The sequence below is a fragment of the Myotis myotis genome, unplaced genomic scaffold (assembly GCF_014108235.1).
Source record: "Myotis myotis isolate mMyoMyo1 unplaced genomic scaffold, mMyoMyo1.p scaffold_m19_p_5, whole genome shotgun sequence".
In the NCBI taxonomy this organism is placed as follows: Eukaryota; Metazoa; Chordata; class Mammalia; order Chiroptera; family Vespertilionidae; genus Myotis; species Myotis myotis.
Genome location: NW_023416357.1, coordinates 6611151 through 6633068, shown reverse-complemented (window position 1 = coordinate 6633068; position 21918 = coordinate 6611151). Strand labels below are relative to the sequence as shown.

General features: G+C 43.9%; 1 protein-coding gene across 3 annotated transcripts in view; it reads right to left on the bottom strand.

Moving 5' to 3' along the window:
- Window positions 1-3335: 3335 nt before the first annotated feature.
- The window catches only part of WDR70 (WD repeat domain 70), a 203020-nt gene continuing 184437 nt past the window's right edge, over window positions 3336-21918 (bottom strand). For 2 of the 3 annotated variants that reach the window (XR_004967437.1, XR_004967436.1), the window contains exons 12-17: window positions 21721-21821; window positions 20094-20173; window positions 18012-18128; window positions 15991-16153; window positions 14344-14596; window positions 3336-3514 (exon numbers count right to left, since the gene is read on the bottom strand). Coding sequence is in view for 1 of the 3 variants with exons in the window: in XM_036308389.1 (XP_036164282.1) it covers window positions 3427-3514; window positions 15991-16153; window positions 18012-18128; window positions 20094-20173; window positions 21721-21821 (549 nt within the window). In the remaining 2 variants the exon portion in view is untranslated. The remainder of the gene's footprint in view (window positions 3515-14343; window positions 14597-15990; window positions 16154-18011; window positions 18129-20093; window positions 20174-21720; window positions 21822-21918) is intronic. The other variant, XM_036308389.1, reaches the window with a different exon arrangement.

Here is a 21918-nt window from a genome sequence, read left to right as displayed (position 1 = left end):
TGTTCCTCTGCTCTCCTCTGCCAAATACTTAATGAGCACCTTTTAAACCCCTCTCACAGGGCCAGGGGTCTAGGACTACACATGTGAATACACTCTGGTTCCCATCATTCATTAAACAAATTCACTGAATATTCATAGAACCCAATGCACTTTAGTTTTTACAACTATGTCCCACAAGCATGCACGTATGTACACTTATAATGCGACACAAAAGAAGGCGACATGGAGAGGTACATACGTAAGCAACTGTGAGGGCAGAGGAGGGCAACTGTCTTCCAGGGTGGGTCATGGAAGGGGAACTGACCCCTGTAATTTAAAAAAATAGGCAGACAAGGAAGGAAGAAGGGACAACATGTGCAAAGGCATTCAGGTGCCAAAGAACATGGTACTGTCTGGTTCAACGTGGCTGGACCTAGGAAGCATGTGCAAGACCGGCAGGAGGGCAGGAGTGAAAGCAAGAGAGGAAAGACAGGGAGAGACCAAATCTTGAATGCCCTAAGTGCCATGCAAAAAAAAAAAAAAAAAGAAAAAAGAAAAGCAAATTACTGACACAGAGCCTCTGGAAGACTCTAAGCCAGCGGTTCTCAAACTGTGGGTCGCGACCCCTTTGGCGGTCGAACGACCCTTTCACAGGGGTCACCTAAGACCATCCTGCATATCAGATATTTACATTACAATTCATAACAGTAGCAACATTATAGTTATGAAGCAGCAACGAAAATAATTTCATGGTTGGGTCACAACATGAGGAACTGTATATAAAGGGCCAGAAGGTTGAGAACCACTGCTAAGCAGAGCAATTAATGTGATAGGTGTGGGTTTCAGAAAGGTAACTCTGATACATTCGATGAGGACCAAATGAGAAACAGGAAGATCAGTTGGAGGGAGGCTCCTGGGAGGGATGAAAGGGGTCCAAATTCTAGCAGAGCAGCAGGGAAAGAAATGAAGGTCAAATATAAGAAATTCAGAAGACAGCATGAATAGAAACTGGCAAATGATTAAATGAGGGGGAGTGGGGAAGGAAAGGGTCATTATTATGACTTTCAGGTTCCTTATTTGAGCCAAGAGAAATGTAGTTGACCAAGACGGGAACTACGAGGTTGTGTGAGGTAAGGTAATGAAGCCTGAGGAGTGTGAGGCGTGTGAGGGCCTCGAGAGATGCAACTACGAGTCAAATGAGCAACACTGCTTGCCCAGCCCTGGTTCTAAGGTCCTCGCTCACCAAAATCGAAAATGAAATACCTACGGGTATTTTGCCAATCTTGTGTGGAAAAAAATAATTTTTTCTAAATCTCTCTCAAGTGAGATAGATCATGTCAAGCATGAAAAGGGCCACTTGTGTTGTGGGTAACGATGAGACAATCATCTTAGTGAAGAATTTGCTTTTCTCTCCCCTTATGTCATAGCAGACTCCGCCAAGACCACTATGATCAAGTTTTACTCCTCCCTCCAACCCTCCTCTGCACTCCTGGCTGTACAAGACGAATACTTCCATATGCTGCAATGTTTATGTTGAGCCGGGGTAAAATATGAAATGTTTTCAGTAAATTTTATCCAAGAAGCAATAAATTTACAAATCCTAAACAGCTGGAATAAAATATTGGTCTGTAATTGATTTTGGATGAAGGTACTTACACAAGAATAGGAAACTTGGAGCAGTTAATTACTGATGTTTAGGGATCTTGGATGTCTTCATACAGCGTTTCCTAATGTGATCTCAGACAGATTATTTGCTTTTGTGAGCCTCTTTATTCTCGTCTGTAAAGTGGGTTTAACAATTGTACCCACTCAGGAGGGTTTTGTAAGGATGAAGTGAGCTAATGCAGGTAAAGACCGTAGAATAGCAGTCATCAGCTAGTAGGTAGGTACTCAGCAAATGTTTGTTCTTCCTCTTATAACCTATAAGCTAAGTAACAAGGGATGGGGGAAGGGTTAACTGGAGCTCACAAGGAAGAGGACAGAAGAGTAGATGAGAATGATGGTTTTTACGACTTAATCTATGGAAGGATGCTAATACTACCCAGAACTGCCAAGGTAAGAAAGCTGTGTCACAGGGCATTAAAAAATATTTTGGGAAGGGATGTTATGTGAAGCCTATAGAACCAGGAGCTTTCTGACATATGCTTTGGATCATCCCTCACTTTTGTGATCATTTAATTCACTAGACCAGGGGTCCTCAAACTACGGCCCGCAGGCCACATGCAAATACAAGTATTGTATTTGTTCCCGTTTTGTTTTTTTACTTCAAAATAAGATATATGCAGTGTGCATAGGAATTTGTTCACAGTTTTTTTTTTAAACTGTAGTCTGGCCCTCCAACGGTCTGAGGGACAGTGAACTGGTCCCCTGTTTAAAAAGTTTGAGGACCCCTGCACTAGACAAATGAGATCAGGAAGGCGGAAGGAAGAGCCCCGAAACACCGGAAACATTGGAACTGTCCAGCAGGAACTCTCTGACATGCAAAACTACCCCATGTCTGTGGGAAAGCAGTCCACAGGATTGTATTCTATTGACTCATTATTACTTTGGACAAACTGCCAACTTTTGTTTTTGTTTTCTAGTCACTATAGCACAAGGATCTTGCAGAATGATTCTTAATGTCTTCTCCTTACATAGCTCTTACATTTACAAAGCATTTCTACACCCAATTTAATACTGATCAAAATCAGGCAACATAGATATCCTTGACTCTATTTTAAAACACCAAATATTGAGTGTAGATTTACTGTGTGCCAGGTACTACACTAAACACTCTACAAGGAGTCTCATCTAATCCTTTTAACAAACTTATGAGGGCAGTACACTTATCATCAGAGGCCAGAAGAGAGGAATCTAACAGCTCCTCTGTGGTGACCCAGACAGCAGGAGCAGAGGCAGGACTTGAACTCACATGGGTCTGACTTCAAAGCCTGCTTCCTAACACCTAACCACTGTACTCTGCCATAGAAAGGTCATCAGATACACGTTCTTTCCTCATGCGGCAGTGCTTTAGTCTGAGCTCAGTCTAATTATTTACAGTTATGTAAACAACTGTTGTGATATTACACAGAAGTAGCAAACTTTTTGATGTCTGTTTCCATACTCCGTTGCTGGGATTGCTCAAGATGTACATCCCAATGTACATTCCCTTCCCCCAGGTTATGAGAATCTGCACAAGACCAATGGTTGTTGAATAAAGTTTCCAAATACCTAAAGTGCTTGGTAATAGGCTAAGAATCTGTTTCTGATTTGCTTATGATACAGTTTTAATAGTTGTAGATAAGAAAATATAAACATAATTTTAGGGAAGGGTAGCTACCTATCTTTTAAATAGTTCAATAAGGCAAAGGACAATATCTGTTCAAAAAAATGTATTTTTCATTGCATTAAAAAAAAAACCTGTCCAATATGCTCCCCCTCATGCAAACAGCTCTCATACGAGATTCTTCAGATTTTACGTTTTTTCCATTCTGGCTCATTCTTTGCTTCCTCATCATCAGATTCAACTTGTGCAAACATGGCTTTGGGCTGAGTCCTAAAAGAAAGTTAAAGAGAAGAGGAAAAAGATAGTCGGCAAGTGCTTATTAGATTAGACTCTACTTTTCATCTAGTGGAGGCACATTTGGGAAATCAATTACACTTCAATTATTAAATATCAATCGTTACACTTCTGGCAAAGAAAGGAATAATGAAAATTTAATAATGTTCAAGAAAAGAGCCAGAGTCTTTTAAAGGGTTTTTTCTGTGGTTGACTGTGGAAGCTGCCCTTTCCTTGAATAAAACAAACAAATCAAGTTCAGTGGATCCTCACATACCCATAACCACCCTCCACTTAAACTCAGGCTAATTGGAATCGTTTGGGAGGACAGATTATAGTCACTGAGCAAGAATCTACACGCTCTTTATTTATAGCTTTGTGGGCTGTCCCTAGACTTAAGTAGTCCAAACACATGTTGATAGCAATACTCATGAATGGAAGAATTTGAGTTAATAGTTATTTCATCTAATGAGTTTAAAATAGTAGATAACATATAGAGTAATTTGAGCACTGCCAGCACAAGCAGAACAAACAAAAAGACATTCCCTCCAGCACTCTGATCAATGCATGGAAAGGTCACGCATTTGGGGGAACATCGTAGAGAATCGCTGCTATAGGACTAGCAATCTTTGCATGAGGGCCTTCTGTGCTTTGCAACCGTACCTGATCCAATGACACTCCTTTTTACATCGAAAATAATTTTTTTAAAAAGTCAAGTGGTTGCAATTTGTGCCCCTTTGGGTCAGCTACTGCTGACTTACTTTTAAAAACAGCTCTATCAAAGTTTAAGGAAACATGAAAGCATTATATCTGAAGATTATATATTTTAGCTTAAATCTTCATTTAGACTTCAGTTCATTATATGAGGTAACTGCAGAATGGTCAATATCATATCAACAACAACAACTCCTTTTATTTGGCAAGTGGAGCAGGGTTAAGACCTTATATTACGTCTTGCTGTTTATTATCCTGGGGAAGAAGTACACAGCATATATGTTCATGCTGGTGTTGTTCTGATGCGAGCCACGTACATTTCCGCATGCGTACATTGGTCACAATCCTGTCTCTCCAATTAGGTCACACATGTACCTAGAGAGCCCAAGCTGTCCCCATATGCAGTCCAGTTGATTAAAGTTCTGTTGTAACTCCCAGACACTGTTATAGCATCAGCAACAGCCACACTCTAACGGTTCCAAAAGCAGCTGCAGGTTTTCATAGGTTGGGAGATGCCGAACTACTAGAAAGCAGGCCCCGGGCTTTCTAACATGCAGTTGGTGCTCATTACATACTCCATCTCCTGGCAAAGACAGTAACTGCACAGGTATGAACAAACCGTAGAGGAATAAATCTGTCTGGTTTTAAAAATCCTTTGTGAGGAGAAACCAAGATGGCGGCATAGGTAAACACCGGAAATTGCTGCCTCGCACAACCACTTCAAAAATACAACAAAAGACAAAACGGACATCATCCAGAACCACAGGAAGGCTGGCTGAGTGGAAATTCTACAACTAGAAGGAAAGAGAAAAGCACGCTGAGACTCAGAGGAGGTGCGGAAGTAAAGTGCAGAGGTGCAGAGGCACACATGGAAAGGGCTGGCAACTGAGGACTCGGTTGTCTTTTCCAATACGGAGGGAGTCTCAAGCTCCGGACTGCTCTGAACTCCAGTTCTGGGCGAGTCTCTGGGGACCCAGACTCATACAGGGAGAAATTGGACTATCTGGAAGCAGGCAGAACTTGAAGGCGGCTTTCTCTCAGAGGTGCTTGCAGCAATTACCAGGACACTGAGGCTCAGGGCCTCTTAGAGTAAGATTGAGGATCAGCCATAGCTGTTTGCTCCGCCCTGTTGATTCCCTGAGGCCCCGCCCCACCCAAGCTGTGCCCAGAGGCTTTTGCATATGAATGGCCTGGCCCTTTGCAATCTGAAAATTACCTAACAAATTGCAGCTGGGTCGAGAGACCCAGATTCCAAAAGAAGGCCCAAGGCCCCACACCAGCTTGCATTGCTCCAGAGCTGGACCTCATCTAGGCACCTCCAAACCCCAAACAAAGAAGAGGAATCTGCAGATCTCTCCATAGCTCCTGCTGGGTAGCCTCAGGCAGAGGCTAAATTAGCACCTCCTTAGAGATCCAAGAGCCAATGTACCCAGTGGTCAGAGTGGGACCATCCAGATTACAACTCCTCAGATCCAAAAGGGACACACTCAGGGGGCAGACTCAGTGAGCACCAAAGCCCTACTGAAGCAAGTCTTGCCCCAGAGGGATATCTCCAGCACAGAAGTTCTCCCACTGTAGACACAGCTGATTCTCACAGCCAATTGGCCTGGAGGTCAATTCCTCCCAGTGATACCTACAACAATCAAGGCTTAACTACAACAAGACTGTGCACAAAGCCTACAAAGGGGTGCACCAAGAGTGTCCACCTCAGGTAATTGGGGAGGCTGAGCCACTGGGCCCTATAGGACACCTAGCACACAAAGCCACTCTATCAACACAGGGAAGCATAAAAAATGCGGAGACAAAGAAACAGGTCACAAATGACAGAAATGGAGGAAAGCAAACTACTGGATATAGAGTTCAAAACCACACTTATAAGGTTTTTCAAGAATTTTCTAGAAACTGCCGATAAATTTAGTGAGGCCCTTAAGAAATCTAGTGAGACCCTCGAGGATATGAAAAAGGACCAACTAGAAATTAAGCATACACTGACTGAAATAAAGAATATTATACAGAGTTCCAACAACAGACTGGAGGATCGCAAGAATCAAGTCAAAGATTTGAAATACGAAGAAGCAAAAAACACCCAACTGGAAAAACAAAAAGAAAAAAAGAATCCAAAGTATGAAGATAGTGTAAGGAGCCTCTGGGACAATTCCAAGTGTACCAACATCCCAATTATGGGGGTGCCAGAAGAAGAGAGATAGCAAGATATTGAAAACCTATTTGAAGAAATAATGACAGAAAACTTTCCCTACCTGGTGAAAGAAATAGACTTACAAGTCCAGGAAGCGCAGAGAACCCCAAACAAAAGGAATCCAAAGAGGACCACACCAAGACACATCATAATTAAAATGCCAAGAGCAAAAGACAAAGAGAGAATCTTAAAAGCAGCAAGAGAAAGAAACTCAGTTACCTACAAGGGAATACCCATACGACTGTCAGCTGATTTCTCAACAGAAACTATGCAGGCCAGAATGGAGTGGCAAGAAATATTCAAAGTGATGAATGCCAAGAACCTACAACCAAGATTACTTTACCCAGCAAAGCTATCATTCAGAATTGAAGGTCAGATAAAGAGCTTCACAGATAAGAAAAAGCTAAAGGAGTTCATCACCACCAAACCAGTATTATATGAAATGCTGAAAGGTATCTTTTAAGAAGAGGAAGAAGAAGAAAAAGGTAAAGATACAAATTATGAACAACAAAGACACATCTATCAACAAGTGAATCTAAAAATCAAGTGAATAAATAATCTGATGAACAGAATAAACTGGTGAATATAATAGAATCAGGGCATAGACAGGGAGTGGACTGACTATTCTCGGGGGCGGGAAGGGGTGTGGGGGGTGCAGGAAGAGACTGGACAAAAATCGTACACCTATGGATGAGGACAGTTGGGGGGGAGGGGAGGTAAGGGCAGAGGGTGGGGTGGGAACCGGGTGGAGGGGAGCTATAGGAGGGAAAAAGAGGAACAACTGTAATAATCTGAATAAAGATTTAATTTAAAAAAATAAATAAAAATAAAAATCCTTTGCATTCGATATTTAATCTAAGAGGAAGATAAAAAGAAGATGGTCTTCTAAAGATATCTGGCAATGCTCATCGATTTTAGCTGTAATGAGACTTAAGTACTAAGAAGTGGTAATGCTGCCTTTATGCATATAAAAAGAAAAATGAACAACAGATCACAGAAAGAAAACCTAAAGCTTAAAAGGTTATTTCCTTTAACTAGTTACTCTTTTCTATTCCACCTATTTCTGAAAGCATGTCCAGCAGACGGGGTGGACACAGAAGGGCACAGCTTTAAGCAGGGGCAGAGGTGGCGGAATGACGCAGAGGCTCAGGGAACATGCTGGTCTGGGGGTGTGAACTGGCTATCATCTTCATCGACGTGCTGATTATGCAGACGTACACATTTGTCAGGACAGGAAATGAGTGCTTTTTGTGTATGTAAATTATACCTCAATAAAACTGACTTATAAGGAAAATCAAGACAAACCAAATGAGGTGAAGGTCAAGAACCAAGGAATTAAAGGATATGTAAGGGAGTATAAAACTTGGCACTGAATTGCCTAGCAACCAAGACAAAAGGACTAGATTTGTTTTTCAGAGGAGATACCTTTTTCCCCCCCAGCACTGAACTCAGCAAAATTCACGGAGTAAATTTTTACATCATGGTCATTGATACTGTCACTCTCTACTTCCAGACCACACACTTTCTACTCCCATTTCCTCTATGGGTACTTTAACTTAGGGGATGTCAAGCTGTTTGGAAGGTGGGATGGTCCTCTTTGTGACACTCCACCAAATTTATTTTAAATCCCACTTTTGAACTAATAACAATATTGTCAGAAAAATGGCCATTTTATGTGTGTGCGATATCAAATCATGACACTTAGCCTTCAGATATCCATGCTCCCCTCCCCCAAATTGCCAAAATCAAGGCATAAACCAGTGTCCAAATTTCCCAGCAATGCAGTTTACCACCTGTTCTCTCGTTCTGTTGGCCAAGTAGGGAAAATCGAGTGTGAGAACTAGGCTGCTTTCAATACATGGTGCTTGTAAAACCGCATATCCACATGCAATGAAGGAAGAAACTGGGCCCTTACCTTACACCAAATACAAAAATTAACTCAGAATGGATCAAAGAGCTGAACCTCAGAGCAAAAACTATAAAACTGCTAAAAGAAAACATACGGGAAATGTATCCCACTACTTCAAGACAGCATTTCCATTACCGACCCATTCCCTGCCTTCTATTGCATCAGTTCCTCCAAATTCTATGCTTCCTTTCTCAAGAGACAGGAAGTCATCAACTCAAACTTACAGCCTCATGGCAGGTTTATCTCAGCTCCCAAAACAAAAGCCTATGAGATCAAAGTGAAGAAAAAGAAAAGAGGAGGAACATTTCACTAGGCAATGGCAGCGGTATAATCCCTGTAGGTGCTCACCGGGTTCCTGACAACCAGTTATGTACCCACTTTATTGAAATCAGCTTCATCCAGACCATTTTATTATTGGCTTATGTAATAAAACCTGCAATAAGCCGAAACCGGTTTGGCTCAGTGGATAGAGCATCGGACTGCGGACTGAAAGGTCCCAGGTTCGATTCCAGTCAAGGGCATGTACCTGGGTTGCGGGCACATCCCCAGTGGGAGATGTGCAGGAGGCAGCTGATCGATGTTTCTCTCTCATCGATGTTTCTAACTCTCTATCTCTCTCCCTTTCTCTCTGTAAAAAATCAATAAAATATATTTAAAAAAAAAAAAAACCTGCAATAAGTGTTCATCGGAAACTTACACATACAGAAGATTGATGGGAAACTTGTGTTTTCCAGTTTAACTCACTCTGAATAGTAAACTTTTTTCACTTGACTATATATGTCAACTTGCTTACTTGGGTTACCAAGAAAAGAAAAGCAGATTAGATATCAGCATAGTTATAGATGCTAACCATTAAATAAATTAACCAGAGGAGGGCTGCTTACTTTGTTTTAGCTTCAGTAAACTCTGCATTTGCTAAGTTATTATTTCATATGCAAATATAAAAGCTTAAGCAAATGCCTCTCTCAACTTTATAAATTATCAGATACTTTGTGCTAATTAACTTCCCCTTGGAACACCTTAAAAACTGAATTCTCAACGTGGTCTGTAGGAAGCCAGGTTCTGGGACACTGTGTGCTACCGAAAAGGGACTGAAGCCCTGGAGAACCTGACCCACCTGCAGTGCCGCCCCCAAAGGAGTTTCGTGTAGAACAGTGGGGAATGAGTAAGATTTCCCTGCCATCTGCCAGAAGGGCGCTGGGGGTGCCTGTTTGTGCGAGGGACCACAGTGTGAGCAGGGCTGCCCTTCTCTGGGGCTGAGCTCTGACGGGGCCCCATCATGCCTCCTCCAGAGCTCAGGCCACAGCGAAGCCGCAAATGTTTTCAGCTGCAATGAAAGGTCCCCGGGTCAGACTCTTTTTAATTAGGGACTTTCTTCTGATATGATTCATCCAAAAAAGCTAACCTGAGCTCCAGGGCGATAAAATGGGTATGAGGGGAAATCCCTTGTAACATCTAGTCATCAGTATGTGAGCACAAACCACAAGCTTTTTTGGCTCAGGGCCCATTGTTTATTATAAAGGAAAACCTCAAAGCCAAAGCCAATTACAGCCATGACTTGACAATCGGACACACTTGTTAACCCTGTTAGAATGAACACAGTCCAGATGCACTCTGACCCGATCCTCACAATTACAGAATTATTAAGACTCAATAAGACTTTGACCAAAAGATTCCACTTGAAATGGGCCCTTCTTTCTGGTGAAGAGCTAATCAAAGATAGCTCTTAAAAAAAAAACATATGAGGGACACATAGAATGAGAAGTAACAAGATGTTTCTAGGTAAAAAAAAGTCCTGTTTTCTTCAGGAAATGAACACTAACATTTTGGAAAATAGATAAACACATCTCAGACTCATTAAATAGGACATACTAACTCACAACGATCTGTATGAGAGTCAACGACTGGATGAGGATGGAGAAAGGGACTTATATGAAACCTGAGGAAATTGGAAACAAAAAGGGGTGGGCGTGGGGGGGAAAAGAGAGGGAGGAGAAAGAAAAACAAAAGAACTCTCTAAAGTCACTGTTAGCCACCTGACCACAGGGTAGGTAAACAAGTTAGAATGATTAAATCCTTGAAGAGCACACAGACCTGAGACCGCCAGGTCTCTCAGTGCCCTCTCTAAGCTCACATTAGAAAGCATATAACTGTGAGCGCCACAATTTCCATTCAGAAACACGTATGAAAGCTGGCAGGACTGTAGCCCTACGCTCTCACTTCCTGGATGGGAAATGGTCTTGACAAAGGTAAGTAACTTAGCAGGAACAGCCCAGCACTTCTGCTTCTTAGGCCACGATGGCTCAACAATAACCTTTTCAGCTTCACTATTACTCACTCTTCACATAAGTATTCTCGGTTGCTTTGTGATGAGAGGCCGTGCAGTGCAGTGTCAAAAGCAGAAGTTTGACTTAGAAGCCAGACCACTGTGTTCAAATTCCAGGTCTGCCACCTGCAACCTGTGTGGCTTTGATCAGGTGATAAGTCTCAATGTCCTCATCTGTAAAAAGGGGCAATAACGTCGCTTACCTCATAGGACTGCTGTGAGGATTCAATGAATGATATGTAACCTTTCTAAACAAGCCTGATATGGTGAAGTATATGAAATGTCATTATTATTATTTACCTTGCTTTGGTTATCACATGTTCCTCCATATAATAGGTATATTTTTTTAAAGTTGTATTTAAAATATATTCAATAAAATAATTTCTATATTAAATATAACATAGGCGCTTGCTATTGTTTTAAACCCCGAGGGAAATACTTTTGTTATGCACTATGTCTTCAGTATGAATCTCTATAACCAAAATAATCTATTATGGGCGTTTGAATTTTTTTAAGGGCAAGTCATCTGTGGTCTGCTCTAAATGGCTACTTTTGTATTATTACCGCACTTTCGTGGGCAGAATAATCACCTGGGGAAGTTCGTAGGATGCAAATCCCGAGCCCCAGTGTACAGACTGAGCTGGTTGGGGCGGGATCTAAAAATCTGCATTTCAACCTCTCCACGCCCACCCTCGACTCCGACACCAACGGTCCACAAATCCTCTTGGAGAAACGCTGGCTCCACACAGGACGTGGTCCGTGATGATGGGTCGCCGAAGTATAACTCAGGAAAAAGTTATGCTTCCCTACGGGGATATGTCTCGTGCTGACACAAATAAAGCTTCATGCACTCAGAGAGTGGCTTCTTTCAATACTGACTTCGAATGCATCCCTTGTGGGGGGAATGGTATTTGATATCCACATATCCGCGGATCCTGTGTCAGAGCAAACATGCTCGGTGAACATGAAAGGGACTGGAACGGCTATGAAGGCGGCTCCTCTGGCAGGAAGGGCCACGCTGACAGAGCTGTCAGGCTGTCAGGGCTGGCGGGGCCAGGCTCCCGCACACAGCCCTATGTGAGGTAAGCGAATCGCAGGCCTGGTCTATACCTGCCCACTCCCCAGCCAGTTCCTTCCCTCTCCCTCCAGCAGCAGCTTTCAACAAGAAACCGTAATCAAATCTGCCATGTGTGACTGACCAAGAGTCCTCTGTGACCTGCTGTGTCTCTAAACTCCCACACTGTCACCCTGCCAGGGCCAGAAAGGAGGCTCAAATACGCCGTCAACAAATGTCAAGTGTTCAAAGACTCTGCGAGCATCACTGCAGAAGGAAGGTGAGTGTATGCCATGCACAAGCAGGTAGACTGTGTAGGGTCTAGTCGTGCTTTTCTGTGAAAAAGTGAGATGCAGTAAATCTTCATTTCATCACTGACAGAAGTCAATTGCAGGGAAGAAAAACAACCAGACACACATTCTCAATTACACTGACCTTTATGAGAGGATCCTTTTAAATATTCGCTTCCCTTCAAGCACTCTGCCACTTGGCAGTAAACCGTACACTCGAGCAGGTGAGGAGAAAAACCGCTGCAGTCCTGGCTAACACATGGCATGCCACGCACACGGTGCCATCAACTCAGCTAGCACGCAATAAACCTCAGGTGACAAGACTGGGTGAAGGAAAGAGAAGGGAGCAACATGCAGCAGCAGCAAAGTGTGTCTGAGCAGAGATCACAGTCCCCTGAAAAGCTCACCAGATTGGGGATCAGAAGGAATGAAGCCCATTTCTGGTTGTAATTCACTGTTAATTGCAATCTCTGAGCTTCAGTCTCCTCACTTGTAAGGTGAGGATATGACAATACCTGCTCAACCTTCTTCCCAGAGCAACTAGTAAACTAGCATATCATCCAATTGTGAACTAACTAACTCGCCTATCATGCAGGAAAATGCCATTAGGTAATGGTCAACAATGAACAAAGACAATTTCCACTTCAACTAATTCTATATAAAGAAAGTTGAAAATATGGATGAATGATTTTCTAAGAAAATGTTCATGACAAGCAGATTCAGAAGAGAGAAATCCAAATAGACTACTTACCCTAAGGGGACAGAAAAGACAGACATTAGGGAATTACTACTAACCCTCGCCTCCACAGAAGCACCAGGCGTGGACACTTTCACAGGTGGATTGTATCCAATCCTTACCAAACAGACCTAATGGTATTCAAAACAGCTCGAGAATACACACAGGAAAGGAACAGATATAAAAACTTACGCAGCCAGCCTAACACCTGACAAAGAATAAGCCGTCACCCTTGTGAGGATCATACAAAGGCGCAAGGATGCTGCAATGGGAAGAAATCAGTAATAGAATTCATCATATTCACTGATCGAAGCAGAAAATCCTATGATCACTTCCTAAGAGATAAAATAAAGGAATGCAATGAAAGCTTCCACTGCAGACGAGCTGCCGCTGGCCTCTGTGCGGGGCCTCCTTAGCATGGATGTCCTCCCCTTGGCGGCCTTGCAGGCTCACCCCCTCATTTCACTCAGGTCAGAACTTCAGCAGAGGTTCCGCCTGATGGCCCTACCTGCTCCTTCCCTCTCCTTGGTACTCCATGTCCCCGGCACTAATGTGGTGTTCTTCTTCGTATTTGCTACCATCTAACACTTATGGGTTTATTTATTGTCTCTCGCTCTCTCTACTGGAATATAAGCTCCATAAATATTGCTGTTACTCTACAACCCGGAACAGTACCTTACACATTGTAGCTGTTCAATGAATCTTATGGAATAAATAAGTAAACAAAAAGATGGGTTTTTCCTTAACATCTTATATGTGTATGTTTTCAGAAGTTATGCTTTAGGGGGAAATACCATAAAATTGAATAATACAAACTTGCTGCTAGTTACTTTTTTCCCCACATACAAAAAGGGCTATTACTTGTTTTAACCTAACAGTTACTCTTGTTAAAGTTCAAAGTGAGAAAAGGATGTGTGCTATCACTGATATTATTTAATATTGTTTTGCCAGCACTAGTCAATGCAGTTAGAGAAGAAAAAGAAATGGGTATAAAATTGGAAAAGAGGACATAAATTTCTCATTTTTGTACATAGTGGTTCAAAAGTAGGTTTACAGTTATTCATGTGGAAAAAGTTCTGTCTCCTAGCATCAAGTAATATTTCGCATACCCTATGTACACACCCTAAAAAATAACAGAACGTGCGGGAAATCCCAAAAAGGAATAAAAACACTAACTAATGTGATTAACTGTTTCCCAAATGAATAACATAACCACACAGACAGGAATGGAGAAGAAAAGATCTAAACTAAGTAACTGGAAAGTTTCTTGAGTGGATACTGCAAGGTTGAAACAGAAGGAACTGGACACAGATACTGCAGGCTAGTTAGGGAAGCTGCTTCTCACAGGGGCTAGCAACTCAGCAGCTACGTTATGTGTACACAGACATGAACACATGAATAAGTACACTGTAGGTAAGGAGCTGGGTTTCTCACTACTGGAGGAAGAAGTTATAAATACGGAAAGGGGGAAGGTTAAATGAACCCTGAGGTATGGAATTGAAATCAGAGGCATCGGTTCATATTCATGGTTTTAAAATACCAATACAAATAGCTATACACAGAAACATATATGTGTGTATGTGTAGGTTAGTGTACATACATGTGTTTCCAAGCTTTGTCAGCTGAGAAGACCTAGAGGCAATGACATTCCAGTAGCAATGAAGATATCAAGCACCAACTTTTGGTTTCAAAACATCATTCTCCAACCAAAGGAAGCAGGGCTCCTTGGAGAAGTGGCTGATTCTAAGACTGTGGCAAGAAAGACGAGGATGAGCCTGGAACATCTTGTGGTGCCAAAAGTGAAGAAGTGCTCAAAAAACACAGGGACTTGTTGTAGGAAGACAGGAGTCATTCTGAAGGAGAGTTCATTGGTTAAAGCTGGAACAATGTGCGCAACAAACTAAATAATACTAGTAATATTGGATTTTAACCCATAGGATAAAGTATCTTAAAGTCCATACTGATATAAAAAGTACTTGAAAAAAATGAGTAAATGCGGAAGGGACAATTCTTCCTTTCAGTAGAATCCAATTACTAAATGCAGAAGAAAAGAGGGAACTAGAAAATTACCATGGGCAAGCACCACAGTAATCGCTGCTGCAGGCAAACATATGGATGAATGATAAAAGAGAGAGCAAAGTTTAAGAAGAGACAGGATTTGCATCGTCTTAAAATATCACCCCCAAGAAATGTATTAATTCAAAATGTAACAGTAGCCTTATGGTGGAGAACCATGGGGGACACGTCACTCAACCAAGCGGTCACAGTTAGCACCACCCGCCAGAAGACACAGTGACATGAGGCCCTGATACGATGCACTGAGAACGATACATCCCCCTTGTTTTGTTTTTGCCAAAAATGCACAGTTTCATTCCAATCATGAGAAAATAGCGGACAAACTGAGAGAAAGTGTACAAACTAACAGACTGGCGTTCACTGAAAGTGTCAAGGTCATGAGAGACTACTAGACAGACTGAGAAACTGTAACTGGAGGAGACTAAGAAGTAACAACTAAACGCAGTGGGATCCTTGATGGGATATTAGTGGGAAAATAAAGTAGGGTTCGTAGCTTACTTAACAGTATTGTACCAATCTTAAGTTGTATTGTGCTAATTAACTATACTTTGGTTATGTAAGGTGTTCACATTAGGGGAAGTTGGGTGAAGAGCATACTTGAATACTTTGTACTGTTTTTGCAACTTTGTTAAGTTTAAAATAAAAAATTCTAAAGCCCCAATTCTACAGCAGTGCCTTTCTTTCATGTAAGTGTAGCTGGTTTCATTGCTTTAAGGGCCACTGCATGCTCCCCCTACTGGGCCATGTAAGGGAACCTGAGCAGGCAGGTCTCCGCTGCTGTGTAAGTGTTACTCACAGGTGCCGCTCCGCACGTGAAAGACAGTCTTAATAACAGACCTAGAGCTCCTCCCCTTCGTTTGCTTTCAACCCTCCTCAACTTAGATAATGCACACAGGCAATAAATTTTTTTTTATCACAGGAGGAATGGACTTCACATAATTAATGGGCTTACACTAGGCTGTAATCTGGTGGAACTGACCTGGTTAACAATTCACCATGTTAGAGCCCTAAGATACACAGATGCCCGGATTTCAGAACGATGGGTGCCTGGCCTAGTTTTTATACTCCAGGATAAAACAGGAAATGGAGACATGAGAACCTCAGAGCAGCCACTGTTCTTCCCAATGCATTAAGCGTGAGGGCTTTTCCCCGTGAAAGGCTGTCCCCTTACTTGGAATAGGCTGGAGAAACCCAGTACGGGTTGTCCTCCGCGGCCTTGGCGTGGCGCAGGATGGCCTCCCGGGGATTGCTGTCATCAGTCTTATCCAAAGCAATGTTCTTCACGATGTATGAGGACAGGGTGCCGCCGTGGGTTCCCACCCGGCCGCCACGACCTGTTCAAAGGGAAACACCCACGTCAGGAACATAACACGCATGACAACCTATCGGTTTGCCCTGTGCACACTCTACTTCTGACAAGGCTGAGAAGCCCTCGGCGCTGGCTTCCAAGGTGCCCAGTTAATGAATGGCAGTCGGGCTGGAACTCTGGCGTGACCTGATTTTTGTCCCTCCCTCCCCCAGAATCAGGGTCTCAAGCGAGGGGCTCAAGTTCTTCAGACTTGTGTGAAGCACACAGGTCTCAGCAGTACTTGAACATCATCCTTTCAGCTTTCATTTATGATGGTCACAACCAAAGTAGCAACTCATTGAACCTCAATTTCCCCAGCACATTTGTAAATAGAGACATTTTTGTTATGTCTCCATTGCTTATATAATGATATGGATGTCGGGAGAATTACAAGTAGTTTGCCATGTATATACCTTAAAAAATTCCTCAGGTATGATCATTTGAAATTCAATTAATAAAAGTAACCAGTATTTGTTAGATGATATTGTAGTTTTGAACAAATATATCTTGGGGCTTCCCATCTCCCAAGGACCTTGTAGGGGAGAAAACAAGCAAGCTGAGCGCACTGACTCAGCAGTTCACTCTCACTGCTCTGGGAGACAGCAAGCTTTGTAAGGCAGGAGTTTATTCCCTGTAAGTCCCCAACATGCCTGACAGTCAAAAACATAAGAAGATTGACTTTTTAGGAAGATTAAAAAAAATAAAATGAAAAGCCAAACAGCACTAAAAGATTGATTTTATAAACCAAGATATGAAGAGACTAAATAATTAACTGCCAAAGAACTTACATGGCCCCGGTAATTATTCTAGTACTCAGAGGGAGGATAGAGTGAGTTGGTTGTGGGGCGTTTAGGAAGAGATGAATCCAATTGGGGAAACTTCAGAAGAGGTCAGGGTCAGACTGTCGAGAACTTCCAATCTCTGGAAATGCAACTGGCCAGTGGGAAACTTGGAAGATCTCGGGCAGCAGGAGTTGGGAATGACAGCTGGTGTAAAGAGCATGCAGGTGAGGTAGGGAGGAGGGCGAGTGATGGAGATAAGGAGATAAGGTGCTGAGTTAGTCAGAAATGTTTGTCAATCCAGGCCCTACTATTTAGAAACTTTTATTAGGATGTTGGCAGAGAAAACTTTCCTAAAAAATGAGATTGATATGTGGTATGTGTTCAATGCTGAAGGGGCAGGTCAAACAGATGTGGGTCCACAACTCAGGTTCAGATGAATGAACAAGTCAAAAGCTGTAGACTTGTGAGCTGGGACAGAAGGAAACTCCACGGGGATAACAGAAAGTGGTGTTCTGGTAAAGGCGTGTGCTGTACTGTGGCCAAGGCTGCTTGCTTCCTTCCGGTACAGACTTTGTTAAAACCTTTAAGGACTTTTATTCATCTCCCAGGACAATAGGCAGCTCCATTTTACCAGCACGGAACTAAAATGATGGCCATTTTCTGCCTCGTGTGAAACCTAACCCAGCCTGGGTTCTGGTCAAAGTGCCCAATGGTGCATATTAAGCCAATGCTGAGAGCCACGGTTTTAGCAGTGGGCTCCCAGGAGCCCCAGAGTTCCACCGAGGTCACCTCCAGGGCTCAAGTTAGAGACCAAGCTGACGGGCCTGGGCTTCCTCTCCACTTCTGCATTACAGCGCCATCTGGTCAGCTATATGCACTGGAATTCCGCATCCTATACTAAGCAAAAGCTTCTGATGCTAACAAGAAAATGTCTGAAAACACCTATTTAGTAAAATCTCTCTGAAGACAAAGAAGCATCCAGGCCCCAAGGATGGTCCCCATTCTCCAGCCACTCCCCGGTGCTGCCCCCACCCCTCTGCAGGCCACACCGAGAGCAGTCACCTGGGCCTGCCACAGGAGGCTCGGGCTTGTGCGACTTCAGGGGGTCCAGTCTGTCCTTCTCCAGCTGCTTCCTGGTGCTCCGCTGGCGGGGCTCACGGAACATCGGCAAGGCGTGAGCTATGAGGAGTCACATTTGAAAAATTTCATTATAATCATAAGCCTTCCACCCAAAAGGCATAGCTAAGGCATGACTAACCGAAAGATGAAATGGAAGTCATAATGACAGCCTTCCTCTAATAACAAAAGACAGTCTTACTGTAACCAATTAACCAATTCTGTTGGAGACCAGACTCGTTGTTCACCTCTCCTGGCAACCAATGGCACGCAGGAAATGGCCAGAGACTGTCACGGAAACACTGGGGAGGCTCCCCGTTTCCCTAGCCCTGGGGGGCAGTTAGACCTAATTTCTGTGGTTTGGAGAAGACACACGGTAATGGGGCCGCCTATTCTTTTCTCTGATGGGCCTGCATGCTCATCGTGCCAGCAGCCTGCCGCCAGCCCCGAGGTCTCCTCAGATGCCTCAGAGGCACTGGAATCACTTCACACGTTTCTGAAATGTGACCACCTCTCAGGAGGAGCTGACGACACTGAGTGGCCGGAAGGGAGGGGCACTTATCCCACTGAAACTGGGATAAAGGTTGCCCGAATGCACGGGGGTGCCTGGCTCTCCTGCGTGGCGACTGGATGGGCATTATTCCTACATCTCAGTGGGACAAGCCAAACAATAAAAATCAAAGCAATACTTGTCCAATTATAGTTGTGTGTTTACTCAGTGTCAGAATTAAATTTCAGAACATAAAAGAGCATATGGATTTAAGAGGGAAATGGATATTCTGGGGGAGAGGGAGAACATTTGGGAGGTGGGGGAATAAAATATCTTTTTTTGACCAGAAAAAGCACCTGAATAATTTCTTTGGATGCTTGCATGCAGATTAAAACCTCCTGTTACAAGGGAAAATTTTCCCCAGAGGCCTAGGAGAGGCAGATAAAGGAATAATGGGAATTTAAAAGGAGTTTATAATATGAATAACAGAAATGTCTGCACCACCTCAAACATGCTCCCAGTATCCCCACCCCCAACCCCGCCTCCACTCCAGCACCTGGGCCTGGGCCGTATCACGCGCTGGTGAAACAGGCAGCCTGAGTCCGGGACACAGCGCCGTCCCTGTTGGGCAACACGGCACGCAGTATTTTTAGGAGGGGAACATAGCTTTTCACTTCAAACGGCTGGAGGAATTTAAGTAGGCCGCATGTAATTACATGAGCCAGACTGTTATGACACCGACTTTAACACTTCTACTCCTGCAAGAAGTGTTGTGGGATCCTTTCAGGGACCATAAGTTCCAAGGGAGCTGGTCTCATAGGAGACCCACCACCGGGAGAGAGCACAGCAGTGCAGCGCCCTCTGGGCTTAGAGGAGAGTGGATAAGTCCACAGGGGCTTCCGCCCACGACAAGTGCTACAGCATCCAAGGCTGCCTTCCTGGCCGCTGCCTAGGACCGGCCTGAGACTGAGGCTCTGGGGACACAGAATTCTGCCCGATTGATTGACGAGGTGGTGTGGCAAACCCAGAGGAGCTGCTGTCCTAGGGATTTCTGATCAGACCCCAGGTAGTTAACCTTCCATCTCAGTGCCTCTGGGCCGGGCAATGGCAGGTCACGAACTGCAAAGGGAGGTGGGGGAGAGCCTCCACCCTCCCCTGATAAAACTGTTGTCCAGCATCACATGGCTGGTCAAAAATTGAACTGGACGCACCAGCTCCCCTGATTCCAGGACCAGCACTCTTTCTTGTTTATTCTTAGAACAGATTGTTATTCTTTAAAAGGCTGCTACAGAGTAATGCATTAGGCTCCAACAGGCTTTTCCGTTTGGGGTTGAAAGTTACATAAAATGACTCCGTCTCCATGATGAGTCACAGAAGCCCAGGGTGAGCTGGTCCACGGCTGCAGTCCTGTCCACATGCATGGGAGCACTGGTGGCATCTGCCTGAGCTCGGAGGGCTTCTCCTGCCCCCAGAGCCATGAGATCAGCACCGCACTAGAGCGGAGAGATGGATGGTGAAGAAACCAGCTAACAACTTACGGGTGATGATGTAGTCCTGGGTCAGAGTCTCAGCTTGCTTCGCCTTCCGCTGGGTTTTGACCACACATAATTTTGCTCCCCTGGGGAGGGTAAAAGCATAGTGTTTTCTTTACTTGGTCTCAGAAACAGAAAGCATATGTTGAAAGCATCAGACACTCTCAGAAACACACTGTGTGCACCATCTCACCACACCCTTGACTTTCTCAGGGATGTGACAGATGAAGCCGCCGTGATAAGAGACCGACCGTAAGGAAAGCAAGTCTGCTATCAGTGGTTACTACAGAGAGAAAGGGATGCAGAGGTAACTGGGCAGCAGAAGGCTGGTTTAAAAATGTACAGAAATAACCTACAATGAAAATCTTCAGGAGATATTAATAACATTAATCAGCCTTTTCACCCTAATGGTCAGAGGGTTCAAATTTTCGTTTATGTCCCAGGTGAAAGCAGTCTGGGTGGTCTAGACCCCAAGTGGCATTTGTAAGCATCTCAAATACAAGAGGACAAGTGTTTGGCGCTGAGCTGGCTGGGCAGCGCTGCCAAGGGGCTAAGAATGCGGGGGATGAACCAAAAGTGTGCTCAGGACACCTCCCTTCTCCTTAGCAGCACGAGCCATCCCGCTCGGGAGAGGCATACACAAACAAGCCAATTCTTAAAGATCCCGAAGGCAGTGCTTTCCAAATGGGCGCTATCAAATGGGGCTCATCGTCTTCTCCAGTGGACCGGACTCCCTCTCATCCAAGTTATATTAGCATTTTCAAATTCTTTATGGAAAAACAAAAACCTATTTGTTCTTAACTACCACAATATGTAACTTTATTTTCTAGGACAAAGGTTCCAACCCTAGTTCAGAAAGCTCTGAAGAAGACAAGACTGTCTGCTTCCACTTAGAGCCAAATTATGGCCAATGGATACACATTAGTAAAGGATGTGGGACCTCAAGGCAGGTCTATGGGAGACTCCAGTGACATCAGCATGAATTTTAATACTGGCTAACCAGGCTTACTCTCCAGAATGAACCATTCAGTCAGAGAAAAGCAGCACCATCTTTTTCTATGTCTATCCATGTCCATCTTTGTGCCCAAGGAAAATGGGAGTGGACAGACTGGGCTTTAGCAAAGTTCTCTGAAATACACTAGTGTGCTTACATTGGGCATCTGGGGTGAGCCAGGGGTTGGAAGGCGGAAGTCTTTGTGCTTCCCCTTCCGCTGGCAGGGAACCACCCTTCTATCTGATAAAAGGCCAGATAGAGAGGGAACAAAACAGACTGGCCGGCCCCATTTCCTGTAAGTGGTCAGCTTGCTGCCCTGTTGATCCCCTACATGCATCACTGCTAATGCCACTGTCCAGGGTGGTATGTAGAGTGGGCCGGCCTCCCCCTGCACTCAGCATTTCGGCTAAAGAACTGCAAATCCCCAGGACACTTTCACTTTGAATTCTGTCTGGATCAAGGGTGATACCCAAATCCTCTAAAGCACAATGCTAAAAGTCTGAGGCTTTGCTCTGTGCCAGCTGCATTTTCTGAAAGGGTGGATCCCCATCAAAGGAGGGAATAAATGAAAGCGGGTGAAACAAAGGCCCTCCCCCCAGTTGTTGTCATCCATCTACAACAGGCAACAGTGCTGAATACCTCTGACTCTTGTTGGGGTCATAATAGACTTTCGCCAGCCCGTTTCCAGTTCCCACCATGATCTGGTTCAGCTTTGGATGCCACAGGCAGCGGACCACACTCTGAAAGGAGAGGCATGGTGATCAGCTACAGAAGGGGAATCCTGCTGGTACTCCCATGGCTGGTTTACTAATCCGACTATCAACCTAGTGGTTGCCT